This window comes from Scyliorhinus torazame, unplaced genomic scaffold (assembly GCF_047496885.1).
Source record: "Scyliorhinus torazame isolate Kashiwa2021f unplaced genomic scaffold, sScyTor2.1 scaffold_1749, whole genome shotgun sequence".
NCBI lineage: Eukaryota > Metazoa > Chordata > Chondrichthyes > Carcharhiniformes > Scyliorhinidae > Scyliorhinus > Scyliorhinus torazame.
This window is the reverse complement of record NW_027309476.1, coordinates 1-24466: the sequence shown is the minus strand read 5'-3', so window position 1 is coordinate 24466 and position 24466 is coordinate 1. Positions and strand designations below refer to the sequence as shown.

Below are 24466 nucleotides of genomic sequence, written 5' to 3'. Positions count from 1 at the left end.
AGGGAGAATTCAGATTGCCCAAATTTCCTAACAGCACGTCTTTGGGGATGTGGGAGGTAGCCGGAGGAAACCCACGCAGACACGGGGAGAATGTGCAGACCCCGCACAGACAGTGACCCAAGCCGGGAACCGAACCTGGAACCCTGGAGCTGTGAGGCAACAGTACTACCCACTGTGCTACCATGGTTGTCCTACAAGGGGCAGTAGAGTAGCATGGGCCAACGTTCTTTGACATTCAGATGAATGAGAGGTGATAACATTGCAACATAAAATGCTTGACAGGGTTTGGCAGAGTGGATGCCGAGAGGCTGTAAGATTCTATGATGACATTTGAGGATGGTTCAGGGATTACACTGACCACGACACGAAGAGCAAAGCAGTTCAGCACTCACTTAGTATTGGGGACTGCCAGGATAGATTATGCGCTCAAATCTAAAGAGCTGGGTTTGAACCTCTGACTTGGGTGTGAGGGTGTGCTACACTTTTAAAGGAACTTCATGTAAAATTGTACATTTTAATTCAAGTTTTTTGGAGGGGTTCAATTTGAGGTTATCAGTGCCCCCAGCGTTTACAGATTACAGCGTTGTCCTACATCCCCAGGTGAAGGGGTGACCTGGTTGCTGCTATTTTCTGGTGTTTGAGAACCTCTCTTCTCCTGTTTGGGTTGGGCTGTGTCCAATGCTCTGTAACCTGGTCGATCATCCTTCTTCCTGTAGGACGCTTGTGTCAGCACTCCAACAAAGAACATCTCTATAATTAGCAGCTGGTTGTTCATGACTGTGAAGGAATAGAAGGTTCTGGAATTACCATCCATGCAAAGCAACGAAACAGTTTCGAGATAAGGTGATGAAGAATAGAAGTCAGCTATTCAGTCCCTCAACTGTCCCACCAATTCAGTTGGATCATGGCTGATCTGTATCTCAACGGTAGCATTGCGGATAGCACAATTGCTTCACAGCTCCAGGGTCCCAGGTTCGATTCCGGCTTGGGTCACTGTCTGTGCGGAGTCTGCACATCCTCCCCGTGTGTGCGTGGGTTTCCTCCGGGTGCTCCGGTTCCTCCCACAGTCCAAAGATGTGCAGGTTAGGTGGATTGGCCATGATAAATTGCCCTTAGTGTCCAAAATTGCCCTTAGTGTTAGGTGGGGTTACTGGGTTATGGGGATAGGGTGGAGATGTTGACCTTGGGTAGGGTGCTCTTTCCAAGAGCCGGTACAGACTCGATGGGCCGAATGGCCTCCTTCAGCACTGTAAATTCTATGATAATCTACCCCTCTTGGTTCCTCCAATCTCAGTTTTGTCCATTGACTTCCAATAACTATGGGAAAGAGAATTTCAGATTTCCACCGATTCATGTGAGGAAATACTTCCTGATATCACCACTCTAAATTTAAATTTTTTAATTCCTCTACCAGAGGAAACAGTTTCTATTTGTCCATCCAATTAACTTCTCAAATCAACTTTTAACAACCTCAATTCCAACATCCTTATTCCTGAACTCAGAATTTGACTCCGTGCAGTGTGTCATTCCAGTGGGCTGGTTTAGCACACTGGGCTAAACAGCTGGCTTGTAATGCAGAACAAGGAGGCAGCGTGGGTTCAATTCCCGTACCGGCCTCCCCGAACAGGCGCCAGAATGTGGTGACTAGGGGCTTTTCACATTAACTTAATTGAAGCCTACTTATGACAAGCTATTATTATTATTATTATTATTGAATCGCCGCAGCATTTCCTCCCAGGGCAATATTCCTGAAGTGAGATTGGCTGGGCCAGCATTTGAACAATAAAAATGAAATGAAAATCGCTTATTGTCACAAGTAGGCTTCAATGAAGTTACAGTGAAAAGCCCCTAGTCGCCACATTCCGGCGCCTGTTCGGGGAGGCTGGTACGGGAATTTGTTGCCCATCCGTAATTGCCCTTGGATCGAGTGGATCGCTCGGCCATTTCAGAAGATAGTTAAGAGTCAACCACTTCCCTGTGGGTCTGGAGTCACATGCAGGCCAGACCAGATAAGGGCAGCAGATTTCCTTCCCTAAAGGGGCATTAGTGAACCAGATGGGTTTTTACAACAATCGATGTCATGGTCACCATTACGCAGATGGGCTTTATATTCAAGATTTATTTGTGCTGCGGTGTTGGGATTTGAACCCATATCCCCAGAGCATTAGCCTGAATCTCCAGATTACTGGGGCAATGACATTACCACCAGGTGACAGGCCAGCGTGGCTTGTGCAGGGTAAATAATTTTCAGTTCCATATCTCATTAATCATGAGGAAAATGCCAGCGTGGTGAAATGATTCCTGGATTCGTGGAGAGAAACTATTTTCTCTGCCAGGAGGGTTGAGAAGGTTAAAGAGCCAGGATATTTAGGCATGATAGCAGCAAGCATTTCTCCACATCGGTTAGTGGAATATTCTTCAATTGTCTCCCCCCCAAGCCTTGGGAAAGGGGGGCGGGGGGGAGGTTGTCAACTGAACATTTCTGTACCATTTGTTGCTATTTAAGTGTTACGGAACTAAGCTGAGTTACTGGACTGAAGATAGGTCAGCCATGATCCAATCTAATGGTTTCTTCCTGTTTCTAACACACTGTCTATTGAGGGTCAGTCAATAAAGTGGACTGTTTAATGTGCAGAACTGCAGGGACAGGATACCCCAAGCTTGAGCCCTGACCTCTGCTTGGCTAACTTGTTTTCAATGGGGACGGGGGCTGTGATTTGTCTCCTAACCCCCAGGTTGAGGTTTTTGGCATGCATGCATATGGGGTGGGAATCAGCCAGTATTCTTCTGAATATTGAGCGGGGACCAAGGGTATGGTGGATTCAAGATTGCGTCCGTAGGGCTCGAAGGTTCAGCCAAAGCATAGAGCTTTACTTCGAGTAAGGATTTTCAAACTCGAGGTCGTGACCCGTGGGTGGGTGGGCGTTGGGAGGGTCGCAGAGCAATCGTTCCTGCGGTGGTCCCAATCGCGAGAGAAGTTCCGAACACCCGCTACTGGCTTTTACATGGCGAATTGCTGCTGCCTTTGTGATGGAGATGCAGGTTAGGCTGAATTCTTCTGGCCAGAAGCTGTAGCAGAGAGTAGTTCACGTGATCTGCACTTTGAATTGATGTGAAGCAGCATGTACCTTTGGCGTCAAAGCTGGGAGTGGAGTTGCTTCAATTTTGCAACTGAGGGCAAGCAAGGCAAGCGAACTGTGAAGATCAATGGGGGTTTTTTTTTTAAAGTAAGGAATGGCCAGAGACTCAAATGGGCAGTTTACTCATTGGAGAGGATCTCACAACAGAATCTGCTGGAGAGCGCTGCCCAGGAGAGTCCAGCGCAGGACAGAGCAGTTGTAGTGTTAGAGCTCCAAGACCTCTGGTTAAAGACCTGAAAAAATAAACTTAACTCGGAATAAAGGAGTATAAAGATGATTTCTTGAGGCATGGTTTTGTCCGTTGTGGCGATGCAAATAAGGAGGCAAAGGCCATGTGTGTTATGTGCTGGGAAGTACTGGCAAATAAGAGAAGTTTCAGAATTTGAAAGAGAGGTAGTATGTGAAAAATCTATTTAGAGGGTGAGACCCCAGAGTCAGTTACTAACTTGAGCTGACTCCAAATTAAAAGACTACACTGCTGTTGCTGACCTGTGATACCACATTAAAAATGTACCAAAAGCTACAAGGATGTCAGCATTCTGGTGTAGCAACTCCCAGGAGTATCCAGTGCTGAGTACAAGCATTTAAATTGAGATTTATTTAGTGTCCCGTATACCGAGGTACAGTGAAAAGTATTGTTCTGTGTGCAGATCAGCAGATCGTTCCATACATGAAAAGGACATTTTTAGTTAGGGCATTATGATCAGCTCAGGCTTGGAGGGTCGATGTGGACGTGCTGAATTTCCTTAGTTTCCTGAGGAAGTATAGGCGCTGTTGTGCTTTCCTGGTCATAGCTTCGACGTGGGTGGACCAGGACAGATTGTTGGTGATGTGCACCCCTAGGAATTTGAAGCTGTCAACCATCTCCACCTCGGCACCATTGATGCAGACACGGGTGTGTACAACACCTCGCTTCCTGAAGTCCATGATTTTCGATGCTATAGCCCTTCACGATGACCTACGTTTGTGAGGTTGGATTTTTTGTTTTCATAAAGCTGAAGACAGCACAAAGAAACTGGCTGAAGTCTGCACCTGTTTCACGCATTGCCCTCTGCTCCTTTCAACTGGATTTCAGTGAGATTGTGAGGACAAAGCATGCTCCCCTTTCTCAATAAAAAGGTAAGTGAACATGATGTGTGTCACAAAGGTCGGCCGGCATGGGTCCTGAAGGTGTGCCAGTTGCCAAAAGCGGTTCCCGGGAAAAAAGTTTGAAAAACACTGAACACTACAGGCTCTGATGTTAGATTGTCCGTTTACTTGCGCAAATGGTCAATGACATCATCATCTCCGATGACGTCACGCAATCGTTCTGTTAAAGTGCCCCTGACCAGCTTCGAGGCTGCTTTGTAACATTAACAATCAGTGAGCAACACGAACAATCAATCAACAACACTCAGTACATCAGACATTCCGGAGGCCGTCATTCTCTGTGTGGCTGTCGGCAAACCTCCAGCGTCTGCTTTTTAGTGCTTGCTGCAACTTCTGGTGTCTTTGGCTTGGTGTGAGCCTCGGCAGTGGTTATCTTAACTGGAGTTGACGTAGTGATCTCAGGTTGACTTGGTGTTGGATTCGCAATTGAGCGGTTCTCTCAAATTTGTTTGGTTAGTGTCAGGGAAGTCCAGGTCATCTCTTGGCACAGCTGGATTTGGATTCTATGCCGGTTCTTCCTCTGGTGGATTGGTTCTTGTTGGCAAACGTTGATCGGCATGTCTTCTCCATATTACATATCATAGAATTTACAGTGCAGGACGAGGCCATTTGGCCCATTGAGTCTGCACCGGCCCTTGGAAAGAGCATCCAATCTAAGCCCACACCTCCACCCTATCCCCGTAACCCAGCAACCCCACCTAACGTGAGCAGCACGGTAGCACAAGTGGTAGCACACTGTGGCTTCACAGCGCCAGGGTCCCAGGTTCGATTCCTCGCTGGGTCACTGTCTGTGCGGAGTCTGCACGTTCTCGCCGTGTCTGCGTGGGTTTCCTCCGGGTGCTCCGGTTTCCTCCCACAGTCCAAAATGTGCAGGTTAGGTGGATTGGCCGTGATAAATTGCCCTTCGTGACCGAAAAGGTTAGGAGGGGTTATTGGGTTACAGGGATAGGGTGGAAGTGAGGGCTTAAGTGGGTCGGTGCAGACTCGATGGGCCGAATGGCCTGTTTGCAAAAGGGGCTTTTCACAGTAACTTCATTGTAGCCTACTTGTGACAATAAGCGATCATTATATTTATTCTGCACTATGTTCTATGTTCTAGTGTAGGGGTTTTGTACAGTGGGTTTGTATGGTGTCGGAGACGGGTTTGTCTGTGCTAAGATGGTGGCAGGAATCCACTTTTCACTTGTGGTATAATTTCTCGCAAGAACCTCTTGACCCTGGTGAAAAACACAACATTTTGCCTTGTTCTCCCACCGTGTGACCTGATCCTGCTGCTTTCTCTCCACAATTTCTTTTGTCTTGGGTGGTTTTAGCAAATCGAATGCTGTGTGTGGTTGACGTTTAACCATTGGCTACCACTGGAGAAAGTTGGGTTGTCGATTGTGCAGTTTTCCTGTACGAGAGCAGGAATTGACTCAAACATTTAGTCAATGAACCTTGTTCTCTGGTTAACTTTAGCAACTGTTTCATCCTCTGTACAGAACATCTGCCAGCCTATTAGTGGCTGGGTAATGAGGAGCGGACCAGCTGTGTTGAATTCCGTTCTCCTTCAAGTAATTTATGAACTCTTGAGATATGAACTGCGGCCCATTATCACTCGCCAGTTGTTCAGGCTAACCAAATCTGCTGAAGATTTCACCCAATCTCTCAACTATTTCTCCGATGACGTTATCTTCATGATGGCAACTTCAGGTCATTTTGAGTGAGTGTCGAGTACAATGAGAAGCGTGCGCTGGTGTAATCACCATGTATCGTTGCCAGGCCTCTTCTGGCCATTCCCACAGGTGCAACAGGGCTAATGGCGGCAGTTGCCGCACTTGTGCTCGAGCCGAATACGTTCCCAACTTAACAATTTTGGCATCTAGCCACAACCACCAAAAATAAAACCCTTGATCTCCTTCAACCTTACAATACCACAGTGGCCTTTGTGTCATTGGATTAATCGACATTTTCTTAATGATGGTGAAATGATGACTTTCTTTCCCCAGAGGAGACAATTCGTAGTATTCCTACAGAGGCACAAGGAGGTCGTTCAACCCATCGGGTCTGCACCAACTCTGCCCCCCCGCCCCATAACCCCACCTAACCTTTGGACACTAAGGGCAATTTATCACGACCAATCCACCTAACCTGCACACCTTTGGACTGTGGGAGGAAACCCACAGAGACTCGGGGAGAAAGTGCAAACTCCACGCAGTCATCCAAGATTGGAATTGAACCGGTCCCTGGCTCTGTGAGTCAGCAACCCCTTGCCTCCATGCCACCTCAAGACAGCCTGCTTCTACGGGTAACTCAAGTCTTTGGGGAGTCTTGTCTTGAAGCACCATGTTCGTAGCCTCTGACAGTACTGGATCACTTCTAGTACACTTCGCCTATTCTGCGGTTACGTTTTTCCTAAATCTATGCCCCCTTGTTATTGATCCCTCAACTAAGGGGAACAGCCTCTACCCATCTACCCTATCTATGTCCTTCATAATGTTGTACACCTAAGGGCGGCACAGTGGTTAGCACTGCTGCATACTTGTGACAGTAATAAAGATTATTATTATAGATGTACAGGGTAGGTGGATTGGCCACGCTAAATTGGAAAACAATAATTGGGTACTTTTAAATTTTGTACACCTCAATCAAGTCCCCTTTAACCTTCTCTGTTACAAGAAAACAACCCCAGGCAGTGTTTGACCAGTCTTTTTAGGGAAGCTACAAACTGTGTGAATGATTCACCTTCATCTTTGTTGAGCTTATGAAACCTGAACTTTTCTGCAATGACTAAAGGTTGGTTATGATGAATAGTGACCCGGCAAAATGTCCACTATTTCTTCAGATGGTTTTGCGCCTGGTTTTTCCGGCTGTACCAGACTCCTAAGGCAGTTAAATGTGTGCTTTAAAAGAGGAGAGGTTTAGGGAGGAAATTTTAGAGTTCAAGACCCTGGCAGCAGAAGGCACAGCTGCCAATGCTGGAGTGATGAAAATCGGGAGTGTGCGAGAGGGGTGCAGAGATCTTTGAGGGTTGGGGGGCTGGAGGAGGTCATAGAGACAGGCCGAGACCATGGAAAGATCTGAAAACGAGGAGAATGTTTCAATGGAAGCATTGCCGTTGCGAAAGGCAGCTTAGGTCAGTGAGTCATGGGGCGTGATGGGGGAATGGGACTGGGTGTCAATTTGTTTACTGGCAGCAGAGTATTAATCAGCTGAAGTTTATGGAAGGGGGGGGGCGAGGGGAAATGATGTCCTGGCCAAGAGTACACTAGCTCACTACTCGTATCATCCACCCTGCCCCCACAAGGCCTACTACTCTCCAGGGTAGTTGCGCTATACCAGGTTGAAGTACTTACGTTGGCCTCTGGTCCTTGCAGAGTATGGAGGAGCACAACGGATGTTCCCAGCCCCAGCCAGCGTTCCAATGATTGAATTCTGCAGCGAGGACAGGATCAGGATTGCCTGAGAAATGCAAGAAAGGAAAAGAGTGTGAGAAAGGATTGGGAGATAGTGAATCTCTTGGAAGGAGCAGATAGATTTTGATTAAAGTTTGACCCATGTCATTGGGAAGAGTTCCCCTGCTATTCTTCGAATTGTGGCGATGGTAATTTTTACATCTACTCGAGAGGTGAGCGTGGCTCCAGTTTAATGTCTCCCCCCAAAGATGGCACTTCCGGAAGTGCAGGTCTTCTCAGAATTGCATTGAGAGTGTTGGCCTGGATGATGGGTTCAAATCTCTGCAGTAGGGACTTGAAGCCACGACCTTTGAGCTTGGAGACCACAGTGCTAGCCACCTAGAATTTAGTCAACCTAAAGCTCAGGAATAGGCCATTCCTTTGACCGCAGTGTTTATCCAACTTCCCCTCAAACCCATCACCGTCTCCATCATGGGTAGGCGACTTGAGGCAATGGGTGCTCCAAGCTATTGGCACCAACCTGATCCACACTGGCTGTCCCGCAGATGTGACACAGCCAGCTCCCGAAGGAGTCCGAGTTGCTGTGGCAACGTACACTTTTACAGCATGTTGCACCCTGGAGCTATGGATCGAGATGGTCAAGGCTGCAATTTCTTTCCATTCCATGGCTGACCAGGAATCTCTCCCAGGAACCTGCCCCTGGTGTGTGCTGGAAGGGTTTGCAGGTTGATACTCGACCTGTTTTGGCCACACTACAAAGGTACCTTCCTTAGTCATCAAGTCCTGGAATGGGACTTGAACCTGGAGCTTCTACCCCAGAGTGCACTGCACGGACGCCACCCACTGTGCTACAAGACCTTCCTTGCTCCCATACTATCCACCTCATTTACTCCCTGGGGTAGTGAGTTCCACTTTCTCACCACTCTTTGGGCAAAGACGTTTCTCCTGAATTACTTGTAACTAACTCATTTTTATTTTAGACTGCACGATGCATCGTAAGCTAAAGATAAAGTCACCATAGTCCCAGGTGACCGTAGGCTGCTTTGCCCTTTGAGGGGAGAGAGCTGACTGGTGGTGATTTAAGCTGAGGGTCACCACATCTCAGGTGAGGGGCGAGGTTGAGACCTTCATGATTAATCCCATAAGCCTTTATGGGAATTGAAGCCGCGTTGCTGGCCCCGCTCTGCATCATGGGTCAGCTGTCCAGCCTAGTGAACTAAACTGGCCCTGCATGATACATGGTAAAACACGAGACACTGTGTTGTCTAACTGAATTCCAAGGTTAACATGACCTATCTACTTTTCGATGGAGGTCACATGATGCAATGAGTAGTCTATCCCGAGGGTTTTGTTTGCTTTTTTATGGCACTATCAATTTGTATCACTACTTTTGTGTATCCGTGCTCCCATATCCCTCTACTCCTCCCATATCCCACTATTCCTCCCATATCCCTCTACTCCTCCCTTATCCCTCTACTCCTCACACATCCCTCTACTCCTCCCTTATCCCTCTACTCCTCACACATCCCTCTACTCCTCCCATATTCCTCTACTCCCACATCCCTCTACTCCTCACATATCCCACTATTCCTCCCATATCCCTCTATTCCTCCCATATCCCTCTATTCCTCCCATATCCCCCTACTCCTCCCATATCCCTCTACTCCTCCCATATCACTCTACTCCTCCCGTATCTCTCTACTCCTCCCGTATCCCTCTACTCCTCCCGTATCCCTCTACTCCTCCCGTATCCCTCTACTCCTCACACATCCCTCTACTCCTCCCATATCCCTCTACTCCTCCCATATCCCTCTACTCCTCCCATATCACTCTACTCCTCCCACATCTCTCTACTCCTCCTATATCTCTCTACTCCTCCCATATCCTTCTACTCCTCCCATATCCCTCTACTCCACCCACATCCCTCTACTCCACCCACATCCCTCTACTCCTCCCATATCCCTCTACTCCTCCCATATCCCTCTACTCCTCCCACATCCCTCTACTCCTCCCACATCCCTCCACTCCTCCCATATCCCTCTACTCCTCCCATATCCCTCGACTCCTCACATATCCCCCTACTCCTCCCATATCCCTCTACTCCCATATCCCTCTACTCCCATATCCCTCTACTCCCATATCCCTCTACTCCCATATCCCTCTACTCCTCACATATCCCTCTACTACTCCCATATCCCTCTGCTCCTCATATATCCCTCTACGCCTCCCATATCCCTCTACTCCCAAATCCCTCTACTCCGCCCATATCCGTCTTCTCCTCCCATATCCCTATACTCCCATATCCCTCTACACCCATATCCCTCTACTCCTCCCATATCCCTCTACTCCTCACATATCCCTCTACTCCCATATCCCTCTACTCCCATATCCCTCTACTCCTCACATATCCCTCTACTCCTCACATATCCCTCTACTCCTCCCATATCCCTCTACTCCCATATCCCTCTACTCCCATATCCCTCTACTCCTCACATAGCCCTCTACTCCCATATCCCTCTACTCCCATATCCCTCTACTCCTCCCACATCCCTCTATTCCTCCCACATCCCTCTACTCCTCCCACATCCCTCTACTCCCATATCCCTCTACTCCTCCCATATCCCTCTACTCCCATATCCCTCTACTCCTCCCATATCCCTCTACTCCCATATCCCTCTACTCCTCCCATATCTCTCTACTCCCATATCCCTCTACTCCCATACCCCTCTACTCCTCACATATCCCTCTACTCCTCACATATCCCTCTACTCCCATATCCCTCTACTCCCATATCCCTCTACTCCCATATCCCTCTACTCCTCACATATCCCTCTACTCCCATATCCCTCTATTCCCATATCCCTCTACTCCTCACATATCCCTCTACTACTCCCATATCCCTTTACGCCTCCCATATCCCTCTACGCCTCCCATATCACTCTACTCCCATATCCCTCTACTCTTCCCATATCCCTCTACTCTTCCCATATCCCTCTACTTTTCCCATATCCGTCTTCTCCTCCCATATCCCTATACTCCCATATCCCTCTACTCCCATATCCCTCTACTCCTCACATATCCCTCTACTCCTCACATATCCCTCTACTCCTCACATATCCCTCTACTCCTCCCATATCCCTCTACTCCTCACATCCCGCTACTCCCATATCCCTCTACTCCCATATCCCTCTACTCACATATCCCTCTACTCCTCCCATATCCCTCTACTCCCATATCCCTCTACTCCTCACATATCCCTCTAATCCTCCCATATCCCTCTACGCCTCCCATATCTCTCTACTCCTCCCACATCCCTCTATTCCTCCCACATCCCTCTACTCCTCCCATATCCCTCTACTCCCATATCCCTCTACTCCCATATCCCTCTACTCCCATATCCCTCTACTCCTCACATATCCCTCTACTCCCATATCCCTCTACTCCCATATCCCGCTACTCCTCCCATATCCCTCTACTCCCATATCCCTCTACTCCCATACCCCACTACTCCCATATCCCTCTACTCCCATATCCCTCTACTCCTCCCATATCCCTCTACTCCTCCCACATCCCTCTACTTCTCCCACATCCCTCCACTCCTCCCATATCCCTCTACTCCTCCCATATCCCTCGACTCCTCACATATCCCCTACTCCTCCCATATCCCTCTACTCCCATATCCCTCTACTCCCATATCCCTCTACTCCCATATCCCTCTACTCCCATATCCCTCTACTCCTCACATATCCCTCTACTACTCCCATATCCCTCTGCTCCTCATATATCCCTCTACGCCTCCCATATCCCTCTACTCCCATATCCCTCTACTCCTCCCATATCCGTCTTCTCCTCCCATATCCCTATACTCCCATATCCCTCTACACCCATATCCCTCTACTCCTCCCATATCCCTCTACTCCTCACATATCCCGCTACTCCCATATCCCTCTACTCCCATATCCCTCTACTCCTCACATATCCCTCTACTCCTCACATATCCCTCTACTCCTCCCATATCCCTCTACTCCCATATCCCTCTACTCCCATATCCCTCTACTCCTCACATAGCCCTCTACTCCCATATCCCTCTACTCCCATATCCCTCTACTCCTCCCACATCCCTCTATTCCTCCCACATCCCTCTACTCCTCCCACATCCCTCTACTCCCATATCCCTCTACTCCTCCCATATCCCTCTACTCCCATATCCCTCTACTCCTCCCATATCCCTCTCCTCCCATATCCCTCTACTCCTCCCATATCTCTCTACTCCCATATCCCTCTACTCCCATACCCCTCTACTCCTCACATATCCCTCTACTCCTCACATATCCCTCTACTCCCATATCCCTCTACTCCCATATCCCTCTACTCCCATATCCCTCTACTCCTCACATATCCCTCTACTCCCATATCCCTCTATTCCCATATCCCTCTACTCCTCACATATCCCTCTACTACTCCCATATCCCTTTACGCCTCCCATATCCCTCTACGCCTCCCATATCACTCTACTCCCATATCCCTCTACTCTTCCCATATCCCTCTACTTTTCCCATATCCCTCTACTCCTCCCATATCCGTCTTCTCCTCCCATATCCCTATACTCCCATATCCCTCTACTCCCATATCCCTCTACTCCTCACATATCCCTCTACTCCTCACATATCCCTCTACTCCTCACATATCCCTCTACTCCTCCCATATCCCTCTACTGCTCACATCCCGCTACTCCCATATCCCTCTACTCCCATATCCCTCTACTCACATATCCCTCTTCTCCTCCCATATCCCTCTACTCCCATATCCCTCTACTCCTCACATATCCCTCTAATCCTCCCATATCCCTCTACGCCTCCCATATCTCTCTACTCCTCCCACATCCCTCTATTACTCCCACATCCCTCTACTCCTCCCATATCTCTCTACTCCCATATGTCTCTACTCCTCCCACATCCCTCTACTCCTCCCACATCCCTCTACTCCTCCCACATCCCTCTATTCCTCCCACATCCCTCTACTCCTCCCATATCCCTCTACTCCCATATCCCTCTACTCCCATATCCCTCTACTCCCATATCCCTCTACTCCTCACATATCCCTCTACTCCCATATCCCTCTACTCCCATATCCCGCTACTCCTCCCATATCCCTCTACTCCCATATCCCTCTACTCCCATACCCCACTACTCCCATATCCCTCTACTCCCATATCCCTCTACTCCTCACATATCCCTCTACTCCCATATCCCTCTAGTCCCATATCCCTCTATTCCTCCCACATCCCTCTATTCCTCCCACATCCCTCTATTCCTCCCACATCCCTCTACTCCTCCCACATCCCTCTATTCCTCCCACATCCCTCTACTCCTCCCATATCCCCCTACTCCTCCCATATCCCTCTACTCCCATATCCCTCTATGCCTCCCATACCCCTCTACTCCCATATCCCTCTACTCCTCCCATATCCCCCCTACTCCCATATCCCTCTACTCCTCACATATCCCTCTACTCCTCCCATATCCCTCTACTCCTCCCATATCCCTCTACTCCTCCCATATCCCTCTACTCCTCCCAAATCCATCTACGCATCCCATATCCCTCTACTCCCATATCCCTCTACTCTTCACATATCCCTCTTCTCCTCACATATCCCTCTTCTCCTCACATATCCCTCTACTCCTCCCATATCCCTCTACTCCTCACATATCCCTCTACTCCCATATCCCTCTACTCCCATATCCCTCTACTCCCATATCCCTCTACTCCCATATCCCTCTACTCCTCACATATCCCTCTACTACTCCCATATCCCTCTACTCCTCTCATATCCCTCTACGCCTCCCATATCCCTCTACTCCCATATCCCTCTACTCCTCCCATATCCGTCTTCTCCTCCCATATCCCTATACTCCCATATCCCTCTACACCCATATCCCTCTACTCCTCCCATATCCCTCTACTCCTCACATATCCCGCTACTCCCATATCCCTCTACTCCCATATCCCTCTACTCCTCACATATCCCTCTACTCCTCACATATCCCTCTACTCCTCCCATATCCCTCTACTCCCATATCCCTCTACTCCCATATCCCTCTACTCCTCACATATCCCTCTACTCCCATATCCCTCTACTCCCATATCCCTCTACTCCTCCCACATCCCTCTATTCCTCCCACATCCCTCTACTCCTCCCACATCCCTCTACTCCCATATCCCTCTACTCCTCCCATATCCCTCTACTCCCATATCCCTCTACTCCTCCCATATCCCTCTACTCCTATATCCCTCTACTCCTCCCATATCTCTCTACTCCCATATCCCTCTACTCCCATACCCCTCTACTCCTCACATATCCCTCTACTCCTCACATATCCCTCTACTCCCATATCCCTCTACTCCCATATCCCTCTACTCCCATATCCCTCTACTCCTCACATATCCCTCTACTCCCATATCCCTCTATTCCCATATCCCTCTACTCCTCACATATCCCTCTACTACTCCCATATCCCTTTATGCCTCCCATATCCCTCTACGCCTCCCATATCCCTCTACTCTTCCCATATCCCTCTACTCTTCCCATATCCCTCTACTTTTCCCATATCCCTCTACTCCTCCCATATCCGTCTTCTCCTCCCATATCCCTATACTCCCATATCCCTCTACTCCCATATCCCTCTACTCCTCACATATCCCTCTACTCCTCACATATCCCTCTACTCCTCACATATCCCTCTACTCCTCCCATATCCCTCTACTCCTCACATCCCGCTACTCCCATATCCCTCTACTCCCATATCCCTCTACTCACATATCCCTCTACTCCTCCCATATCCCTCTACTTCCATATCCCTCTACTCCTCACATATCCCTCTACTCCTCCCATATCCCTCTACTCCTCCCATATCTCTCTACTCCTCCCACATCCCTCTATTCCTCCCACATCCCTCTACTCCTCCCATATCTCTCTACTCCCATATGTCTCTACTCCTCCCACATCCCTCTACTCCTCCCACATCCCTCTACTCCTCCCACATCCCTCTATTCCTCCCACATCCCTCTATTCCTCCCACATCCCTCTACTCCTCCCATATCCCTCTACTCCCAAATCCCTCTACTCCCATATCCCTCTACTCCCATATCCCTCTACTCCTCACATATCCCTCTACTCCCATATCCCTCTACTCCCATATCCCTCTACTCCCATATCCCGCTACTCCTCCCATATCCCTCTACTCCCATATCCCTCTACTCCCATACCCCACTACTCCCATATCCCTCTACTCCCATATCCCTCTACTCCTCACATATCCCTCTACTCCCATATCCCTCTACTCCCATATCCCTCTACTCCTCCCACATCCCTCTATTCCTCCCACATCCCTCTATTCCTCCCACATCCCTCTACTCCTCCCACATCCCTCTATTCCTCCCACATCCCTCTACTCCTCCCATATCCCCCTACTCCTCCCATATCCCTCTACTCCCATATCCCTCTACTCCTCCCATATCCCTCAACTCCTCCCATACCCCCCTACTCCCATATCCCTCTACTCCTCACATATCCCTCTACTCCTCCCATATCCCTCTACTCCTCCCATATCCCTCTACTCCTCCCATATCCCTCTACTCCTCACATATCCCTCTACTCCTCCCATATCGCTCTACTCCCATATCCCTCTACTCCCATATCCCTCTACTCCTCCCATATCCCTCTACTCCTCACATATCCCTCTACTCCTCCCATATCCCTCTACTCCTCACATATCCCTCTACTCCTCACATATCCCTCTACTCCCATTTCCCTCTACTCCTCACATATCCCCCACTCCCATATCCCTCTACTCCTCCCATATCCCTCTACTCCTCACATATCCCTCTTCTCCTACCATATCCCTCTACTCCTCACATATCCCTATACTCCTCCCATATCCCTCTACTCCTCCCATATCCCTCTACTCCTCCCATATCCCTCTACTCCTCCCACATCCCTCTACTCCTCCCACATCCCTCTATTCCTCCCACATCCCTCTATTCCTCCCACATCCCTCTACTCCTCCCACATCCCTCTATTCCTCCCACATCCCTCTACTCCTCCCATATCCCCCTACTCCTCCCATATCCCTCTACTCCCATATCCCTCTACTCCTCCCATATCCCTCTACTCCTCCCATATCCCTCTATGCCTCCCATACCCCTCTACTCCCATATCCCTCTACTCCTCCCGTACACCCCTACTCCCATATCCCTCTACTCCTCACATATCCCTCTACTCCTCCCATATCCCTCTACTCCTCCCATATCCCTCTACTCCTCCCATATCCCTCTACTCCTCCCAAATCCATCTACGCATCCCATATCCCTCTACTCCCATATCCCTCTACTCTTCACATATCCCTCTTCTCCTCACATATCCCTCTTCTCCTCACATATCCCTCTACTCCTCCCATATCCCTCTACTCCTCACATATCCCTCTACTCCCATATCCCTCTACTCCCATATCCCTCTACTCCCATATCCCTCTACTCCTCACATATCCCTCTACTACTCCCATATCCCTCTACTCCTCTCATATCCCTCTACGCCTCCCATATCCCTCTACTCCCATATCCCTCTACTCCTCCCATATCCGTCTTCTCCTCCCATATCCCTATACTCCCATATCCCTCTACACCCATATCCCTCTACTCCTCCCATATCCATCTACTCCTCACATATCCCGCTACTCCCATATCCCTCTACTCCCATATCCCTCTACTCCTCACATGTCCCTCTACTCCTCACATATCCCTCTACTCCTCCCATATCCCTCTACTCCCATATCCCTCTACTCCCATATCCCTCTACTCCCATATCCCTCTACTCCTCACATATCCCTCTACTCCCATATCCCTCTACTCCCATATCCCTCTACTCCTCCCACATCCCTCTATTCCTCCCACATCCCTCTACTCCTCCCATATCCCCCTACTCCTCCCATATCCCTCTACTCCCATATCCCTCTACTCCTCCCATATCCCTCTACTCCTCCCATATCCCTCTATGCCTCCCATACCCCTCTACTCCCATATCCCTCTACTCCTCCCATATCCCCCCTACTCCCATATCCCTCTACTCCTCACATATCCCTCTACTCCTCCCATATCCCTCTACTCCTCCCATATCCCTCTACTCCTCCCATATCCCTCTACTCCTCCCAAATCCATCTACGCATCCCATATCCCTCTACTCCCATATCCCTCTACTCTTCACATATCCCTCTTCTCCTCACATATCCCTCTTCTCCTCACATATCCCTCTTCTCCTCACATATCCCTCTACTCCTCCCATATCCCTCTACTCCTCACATATCCCTCTACTCCCATATCCCTCTACTCCCATATCCCTCTACTCCCATATCCCTCTACTCCTCACATATCCCTCTACTACTCCCATATCCCTCTACTCCTCTCATATCCCTCTACGCCTCCCATATCCCTCTACTCCCATATCCCTCTACTCCTCCCATATCCGTCTTCTCCTCCCATATCCCTATACTCCCATATCCCTCTACACCCATATCCCTCTACTCCTCCCATATCCCTCTACTCCTCACATATCCCGCTACTCCCATATCCCTCTACTCCCATATCCCTCTACTCCTCACATATCCCTCTACTCCTCACATATCCCTCTACTCCTCACATATCCCTCTACTCCTCACATATCCCTCTACTCCTCCCATATCCCTCTACTCCCATATCCCTCTACTCCTCACATATCCCTCTACTCCCATATCCCTCTACTCCCATATCCCTCTATTCCTCCCACATCCCTCTACTCCTCCCACATCCCTCTACTCCCATATCCCTCTACTCCTCCCATATCCCTCTACTCCCATATCCCTCTACTCCTCCCATATCCCTCTACTCCTATATCCCTCTACTCCTCCCATATCTCTCTACTCCCATATCCCTCTACTCCCATACCCCTCTACTCCTCACATATCCCTCTACTCCTCACATATCCCTCTACTCCCATATCCCTCTACTCCCATATCCCTCTACTCCCATATCCCTCTACTCCTCACATATCCCTCTACTCCCATATCCCTCTATTCCCATATCCCTCTACTCCTCACATATCCCTCTACTACTCCCATATCCCTTTATGTCTCCCATATCCCTCTACGCCTCCCATATCCCTCTACTCCCATATCCCTCTACTCTTTCCATATCCCTCTACTTTTCCCATATCCCTCTACTCCTCCCATATCCGTCTTCTCCTCCCATATCCCTATACTCCCATATCCCTCTACTCCCATATCCCTCTACTCCTCACATATCCCTCTACTCCTCACATATCCCTCTACTCCTCACATATCCCTCTACTCCTCCCATATCCCTCTACTCCTCACATCCCGCTACTCCCATATCCCTCTACTCCCATATCCCTCTACTCACATATCCCTCTACTCCTCCCATATCCCTCTACTCCCATATCCCTCTACTCCTCACATATCCCTCTACTCCTCCCATATCCCTCTACTCCTCCCATATCTCTCTACTCCTCCCACATCCCTCTATTCCTCCCACATCCCTCTACTCCTCCCATATCTCTCTACTCCCATATGTCTCTACTCCTCCCACATCCCTCTACTCCTCCCACATCCCTCTACTCCTCCCACATCCCTCTATTCCTCCCACATCCCTCTACTCCTCCCATATCCCTCTACTCCCAAATCCCTCTACTCCCATATCCCTCTACTCCCATATCCCTCTACTCCTCACATATCCCTCTACTCCCATATCCCTCTACTCCCATATCCCGCTACTCCTCCCATATCCCTCTACTCCCATATCCCTCTACTCCCATACCCCACTACTCCCATATCCCTCTACTCCCATATCCCTCTACTCCTCACATATCCCTCTACTCCCATATCCCTCTACTCCCATATCCCTCTACTCCTCCCACATCCCTCTATTCCTCCCACATCCCTCTATTCCTCCCACATCCCTCTACTCCTCCCACATCCCTCTATTCCTCCCACATCCCTCTATTCCTCCCACATCCCTCTACTCCTCCCACATCCCTCTATTCCTCCCACATCCCTCTACTCCTCCCATATCCCCCTACTCCTCCCATATCCCTCTACTCCCATATCCCTCTACTCCTCCCATATCCCTCTACTCCTCCCATATCCCTCTATGCCTCCCATACCCCTCTACTCCGATATCCCTCTACTCCTCCCATACCCCCCTACTCCCATATCCCTCTACTCCTCACATATCCCTCTACTCCTCCCATATCCCTCTACTCCTCCCATATCCATCTACTCCTCCCATATCCCTCTACTCCTCCCATATCCCTCTACTCCTCACATATCCCTCTACTCCTCCCATATCCCTCTACTCCCATATCCCTCTACTCCCATAGCCCTCTACTACTCCCATATCCCTCTACTCCCATATCCCTCTACTCCTCACATATCCCTCTACTCCTCACATATCCCTCTACTCCTCCCATATCCCTCTACTCCTCACATATCCCTCTACTCCTCACATATCCCTCTACTCCCATTTCCCTCTACTCCTCACATATCCCCCACTCCCATATCCCTCTACTCCTCCCATATCCCTCTACTCCTCACATATCCCTCTTCTCCTACCATATCCCTCTACTCCTCACATATCCCTATACTCCTCCCATATCCCTCTACTCCTCCCATATCCCTCTACTCCTCCCATATCCCTCTACTCCTCCCATATCCCTCTACTCCTCCCATATCCCTCTACTCCTCCCATATCCCTCTACTCCTCCCATATTCCTCTACTCCTCCCATATCCTTCTACTCCTCCCATATCCCTCTACTCCTCCCATATCCCTCTATTCCTCCCATATCCCTCTACTCCTCCCATATCCCTCCACTCCTCCCACATCCCTCTACTCCTCCCATATCCCTCTACTCCTCCCATATCCCTCTACTCCTCTCTTCCCCCCCACCCCTTCCCCCCGCCCCCCATTTACACACTTACTCTCCAAGCATGACCAAAATGTACCACCTCACACTTCTCTATAATTGTCTATTGACTGCCCATTCTGTAGGTTTCTGAATGTGGTCTGTATATTTGTCCCTGTCCTCCTGCGTTAACCACATTCACCATTTATATTCATGATTAGTCCAAATCCTCCATGTAAATGGTGAACAATAGTGGCCTCAGCACTAATCCCTGTGGAACATCACTGCCTCTGACCCCTCCCCCACTATAATCCACATGTCCCGTCCTTAGTCCTGAATCTCCTACGTGACCCCTATCAAAGGCTTTCTGAAAATCCAAATACATCACATCTGCTGGATCACTTTTGGATTTTCGCAGAACTTCATTGCAGTAAGCCTACTTGTGACAATAATAATAGGTTATTATTACTTGTATCACTGAGCTGCCTTTTGTCTCAATAAAGTTTGTCTATAAAACAACCAAGCCCTATTTCTTATATTATCACTCCTGGAATGAATTGATCTTTCCGCATCATCTTTTGTTTCGGTGCAACATCGTGGGCCGAAGGGCCTGTACTGCGCTGTATCGTTCTATGTTCTATGTTCTATCTTAAAACTTAAAAAAGTTATGGCTCTGGTTCAGTCTCTTAGCCACTGTTGAGAGCTGACCAGACCTCTGTAAGACTGTTCAGTGCCACTGTCATCACTGAATCCCCCACTATCGACATCCGGAGGGTTACCATTGATCAGAAACTAAACTGGATCAGCAATATAAATACTGTGGCTACCGGGGCAGGTCGGAGGCCGGGAATCCTACGTCGAGTAACTCACCTCCTAACTCCTCGGAGCCTGTCCACCATCTACAAAGCACAAGTCAGCAGTGTGATGGAATACTCTCCACTTGCCTGGATGGGTGCAGCTCCAACAAGGCTAAAAGAAGTTGGCCACAAAGCAGCCCGTTTCATTGGTACCTCATCCACCGCTTTAAACATTCAATCACCATGACTGATGCACAGTGTCAGCCAAGTGTACCAGCTACAAGATGCACGGCTGTAAGGCACGGCCTTCCAAATGTGCAACTTCTAATCACTTAGGACATGGGCAGCAGACACAGGGGAACACCACCAGCTACAAGACACTCAACTACGTTCATGCAACAAATATTGGCCTAGCCAGCAAAGCCCACAAACTATGAATGAACCAAACAATTGTTCTTTAAAATAAAACCCTCATTCCTTCCATTGCTCTAACTTTGACTCTCGTCTCCTAATCACTTCAGCTGCTGGCTTGGGTTATTTCCTTCAATTCCCAACCCCTGGACTTACCTTTGTGGCTGTGGCCCACTCACCTGGAACAGAGCAAACTTTGCTGTCAGATTCTGACTAGCCATGTGGAGTTTGGCCTCTCGGAACAGGATATTCACCGGCCAAAGTCCAAGGATTGTAGACACTCCCAGGAACAGGTTGAGCCAGAGGAAAATGCTCGTTGAAGATAACTGAGGCAATAATGCAAGAGAAAGAAGCGGCATGTCAGATTTCCCACACACTTGATTCAAAACTGGATAAGGTCTCGAAGTGACATTTTGTGCTGTCCTGGGAATGTTTGATGGGGACAGTAGAGGGAGCTTTACTCTGTATCTAACCCCGCGCTGTACCTGTCCTGGGAGTGTTTGATGGGGACAGTGTAGAGGGAGCTTTACTCTGGATCTAACCCCATGCTGTACCTGTCCTGGGAGTGTTTGATGGGGACAGTGTAGAGGGAGCTTTACTCTGAATCTAACTCCATGCTGTACCTGTCCTGGGAGTGTTTGATGGGGACAGTGTAGAGGGAATTTTACTCCGTATCTAACCCCGTGCTGTACCTGTCCTGGGAGTGTTTGATGGGGAGAGGGTAAAGGGAGCTTTACTCTGTAGCTAACCCCGTGCTGTACCTGTCCTGGGAGTGTTTGGTGGGGACAGTGTAGAGGGAGCTTTACTCTGTATCTAACCCCGTGCTGTACCTGTCCTGGGAGTGTTTGGTGGGGACAGTGTAGAGGGAGCTTTACTCTGTATCTAACCCCGTGCTGGACCTGTCCTGGGATATCCCTCCCCAGGACTTATACTCTATTTGTATAATGAAAAAATATCTCCCAAAAATGTTGAAATAAATATGAATTTGTGACTTTACCTTAAACTGTTTAATCCAACAGTGTTCAGGTGAGGAACTGACAGGTGAATCTCATCAGTAATTGCACTTCGCCCTCCCTCACTGTCTGTCTCAACCTTTCCCCTCTCTTCTGTTTAGCCGCCTACTGCCTTACTCTACTGCTCGAAATCTTCGTATTTTGTTCTTCCTGAGTTCTTTATGTCCAACCCCAGATAATGGAGGCTACCCGAATCAGGAACTGTCAATGAGCAGCGATGATTGAACAGCCTGGCGTGTTTCTAACGAAAAGCAAAGACTAAGCCTCACCTGATCGAGGTCTGTATAATAGAGAAAGGATTTGATTCGGTTTATGTCAAAAAGATATTTCCTCTTGTGGATGAGACCATAAAGGAAGTCAAGAATAAATCCGACCGGGAATTCCGGAGAATATGGAACTCGCTCCCACAGGGAGTGGTCTAGGTGAGTAACATGGATACATTTAAGGAGATGCTGGATAAGCGCATGAGGGAGTGAGGAATTGGGTACATTGATGGGTTGAGGTGGTTGGAGGCTCCTATGCAACACAGACACCAGCAAGGACCCGTTGGGCCGAATGGTCTGCTTTGGTTTTGCATTTCCTATGTCATTCCTCCTCCCAGCACTCAAGAGGGTTGTGAATGGAGCCACAACATTGTCCCCCTGGTTCTCCATCTTGTGATCTCATGAATAGGCCGTCCTCGCTGGGGTGAAGCCACTGGATTCATCCCTGTGTCTTCCCGCTTAATTTATTCCCACCTCGGATATGAAGATATCCTCTTTTCCCACACTATGCCTATGTCTAGGATACGGATGGGAGCTGGGGCTGTGAGCCCCATATCCCACCAGAGGGAGGCAATGTGGAGTTAGATCAAATATTCCAGGAGAGACGCAAAGAAAGAAAGAAAAGCTTGCATTTATATAGCACCTGTCAAACTTAATGTGGCCCCAAAGCACTTTATTTACGGGCAATGAATTATTATTTGAAGTATAACCGCTGTCATGATGGAGGAAACATAACAGCCAATGAAAAATGAAATTAAAATCGCTTATTGTCACAAGTAGGCTTCAAATGAAGTTACTGTGAAAAGCCCCTAGTCGCCACATTCCGGCGCCTGTTCAGGGAGACTGGTACAGGAATTGAACCGTGCTGCTGGCCTGCCTTGGTCTGCTTTAAAAGCTAGCTATTTAGCCCTGTGCTAAACCAGCCCCTTAACGTATAGGCCAAGTATAAAAGTGAACTGGCAGTGGGGATGTGTGGATGGGGGTTGGGGTGGGAGTGAGTGGGGGTATGGGTGAGGGTGGGTGCGGGAGTGGGTGGGGGTCTGGGTGGGGGTCTGGGTGGGGTTAGGGTGGGATTGTGGGTGGGGGTGTGGGTGCATGAGTGAGTTGGGGTGTGGGGGTTGGGGTGGGTGGGGATGCGGGTGGGGGTGTGGGTGGGGTTGGGATGGGTGGGGATGTGGGTGGGGGTATGGGTGGTGGTGGGGTGTGGGTGGAGTTGTGGATGGGGTGGGGTTGGGGATGGATGTGTGGGTGGGTGGGGTGGGGGTGGGTGCGGGAGTGGATGGGGTTGGGGTGTGGGTGTGGCTGGGTGGGGGTGTGGGTGGGGGTGGGGGTGGATGCGGGAGTGGATGGGGATGGGGTTGGGGTGTGGGTGGGGATGGGGTGTGGGTGGGGGTGGGGATGGGGTGTGGGAGTGGCTGCGGGAGTGGATGGGGTTGGGGTATGGGTTGAGGTGTGGGTGGGAGTTTGGGGTGGGGTGGGTGCGGGAGTGGATGGGGTTGGGGTGTGGGTGGGGTTGTGGATGGGGTGTAGGTGGGGATGGGGTTGGGGGTGGATGTGTGGGGTTGTGGCTGGGGGTGGGTGTGGGTGGGGATGGGGTTCGGGGTGGATGTGTGGGGGTGTGGTTCCCTTTGGCCAACAAGAGGTGAGGCCACATTGGATTTGGTACTGGGTAATGAACCAGAACAGGTGTAGATCTGGAGGTAGGTGAGCACTTTGGTGATAGTGACCACAATTCGGTTACGTTTACTTTAGCGATGGAAAGGGATAGGTATATACCGCAGGGCAAGAGTTATATCTGGGGGAAAGGCAATTAACATAGACATAGACATAGAATTTACAGTGCAGAAGGAGGCCATTCAGCCCATCGAGTCTGCACCGGCTCTTGGAAAGAGCACCCTACCCAAGGTCAACACCTCAACCCTATCCCCATAACCCAGTAACCCCACCCAACACTAAGGGCAATTTTGGACACTAAGGGCAATTTATCATGGTCAGTCCACCTAACCTGCACATCTTTGGACTGTGGGAGGAAACCGGAGCACCCGGAGGAAACCCACGCAGACACGGGGAGAACGTGCAGACTCCGCACAGACAGTGACCCAAGCCGGAATTGAACCTGGGACCCTGGAGCTGTGAAGCAATTGTGCTATCCACAATGCTACCATGATGCAATGAGGCAAGACAGGATGCACAGGATGGGGAAGGAAACTGCAGGGGATGGGCACAATTGAAATGTGGAGCTTGTTCAAGAACAGCTACTGCGTATCCTTTTTAAAAAATATATATTTCCCTTAAACTTCAAACATAAAGAAATTTTAACAGTACATGTAACATGATAACCACACTCTAA

The 24466-nt window shown here is 49.4% G+C and overlaps 1 protein-coding gene across 1 annotated transcript; it reads right to left on the bottom strand.

The window, feature by feature from the left end:
• Window positions 1-500: 500 nt before the first annotated feature.
• Window positions 501-21161, bottom strand: LOC140407653 (organic solute transporter subunit alpha-like). The gene is made up of 3 exons (XM_072494987.1): window positions 21020-21161; window positions 7625-7730; window positions 501-777 (listed from the first exon to the last, which is right to left on the bottom strand). The coding sequence occupies exons 1-3, from the start codon at window positions 21059-21061 to the stop codon at window positions 569-571; spliced, it is 357 nt and encodes a 118-aa protein (XP_072351088.1). The 5' UTR covers window positions 21062-21161; the 3' UTR covers window positions 501-568.
• Window positions 21162-24466: the final 3305 nt, after the last annotated feature.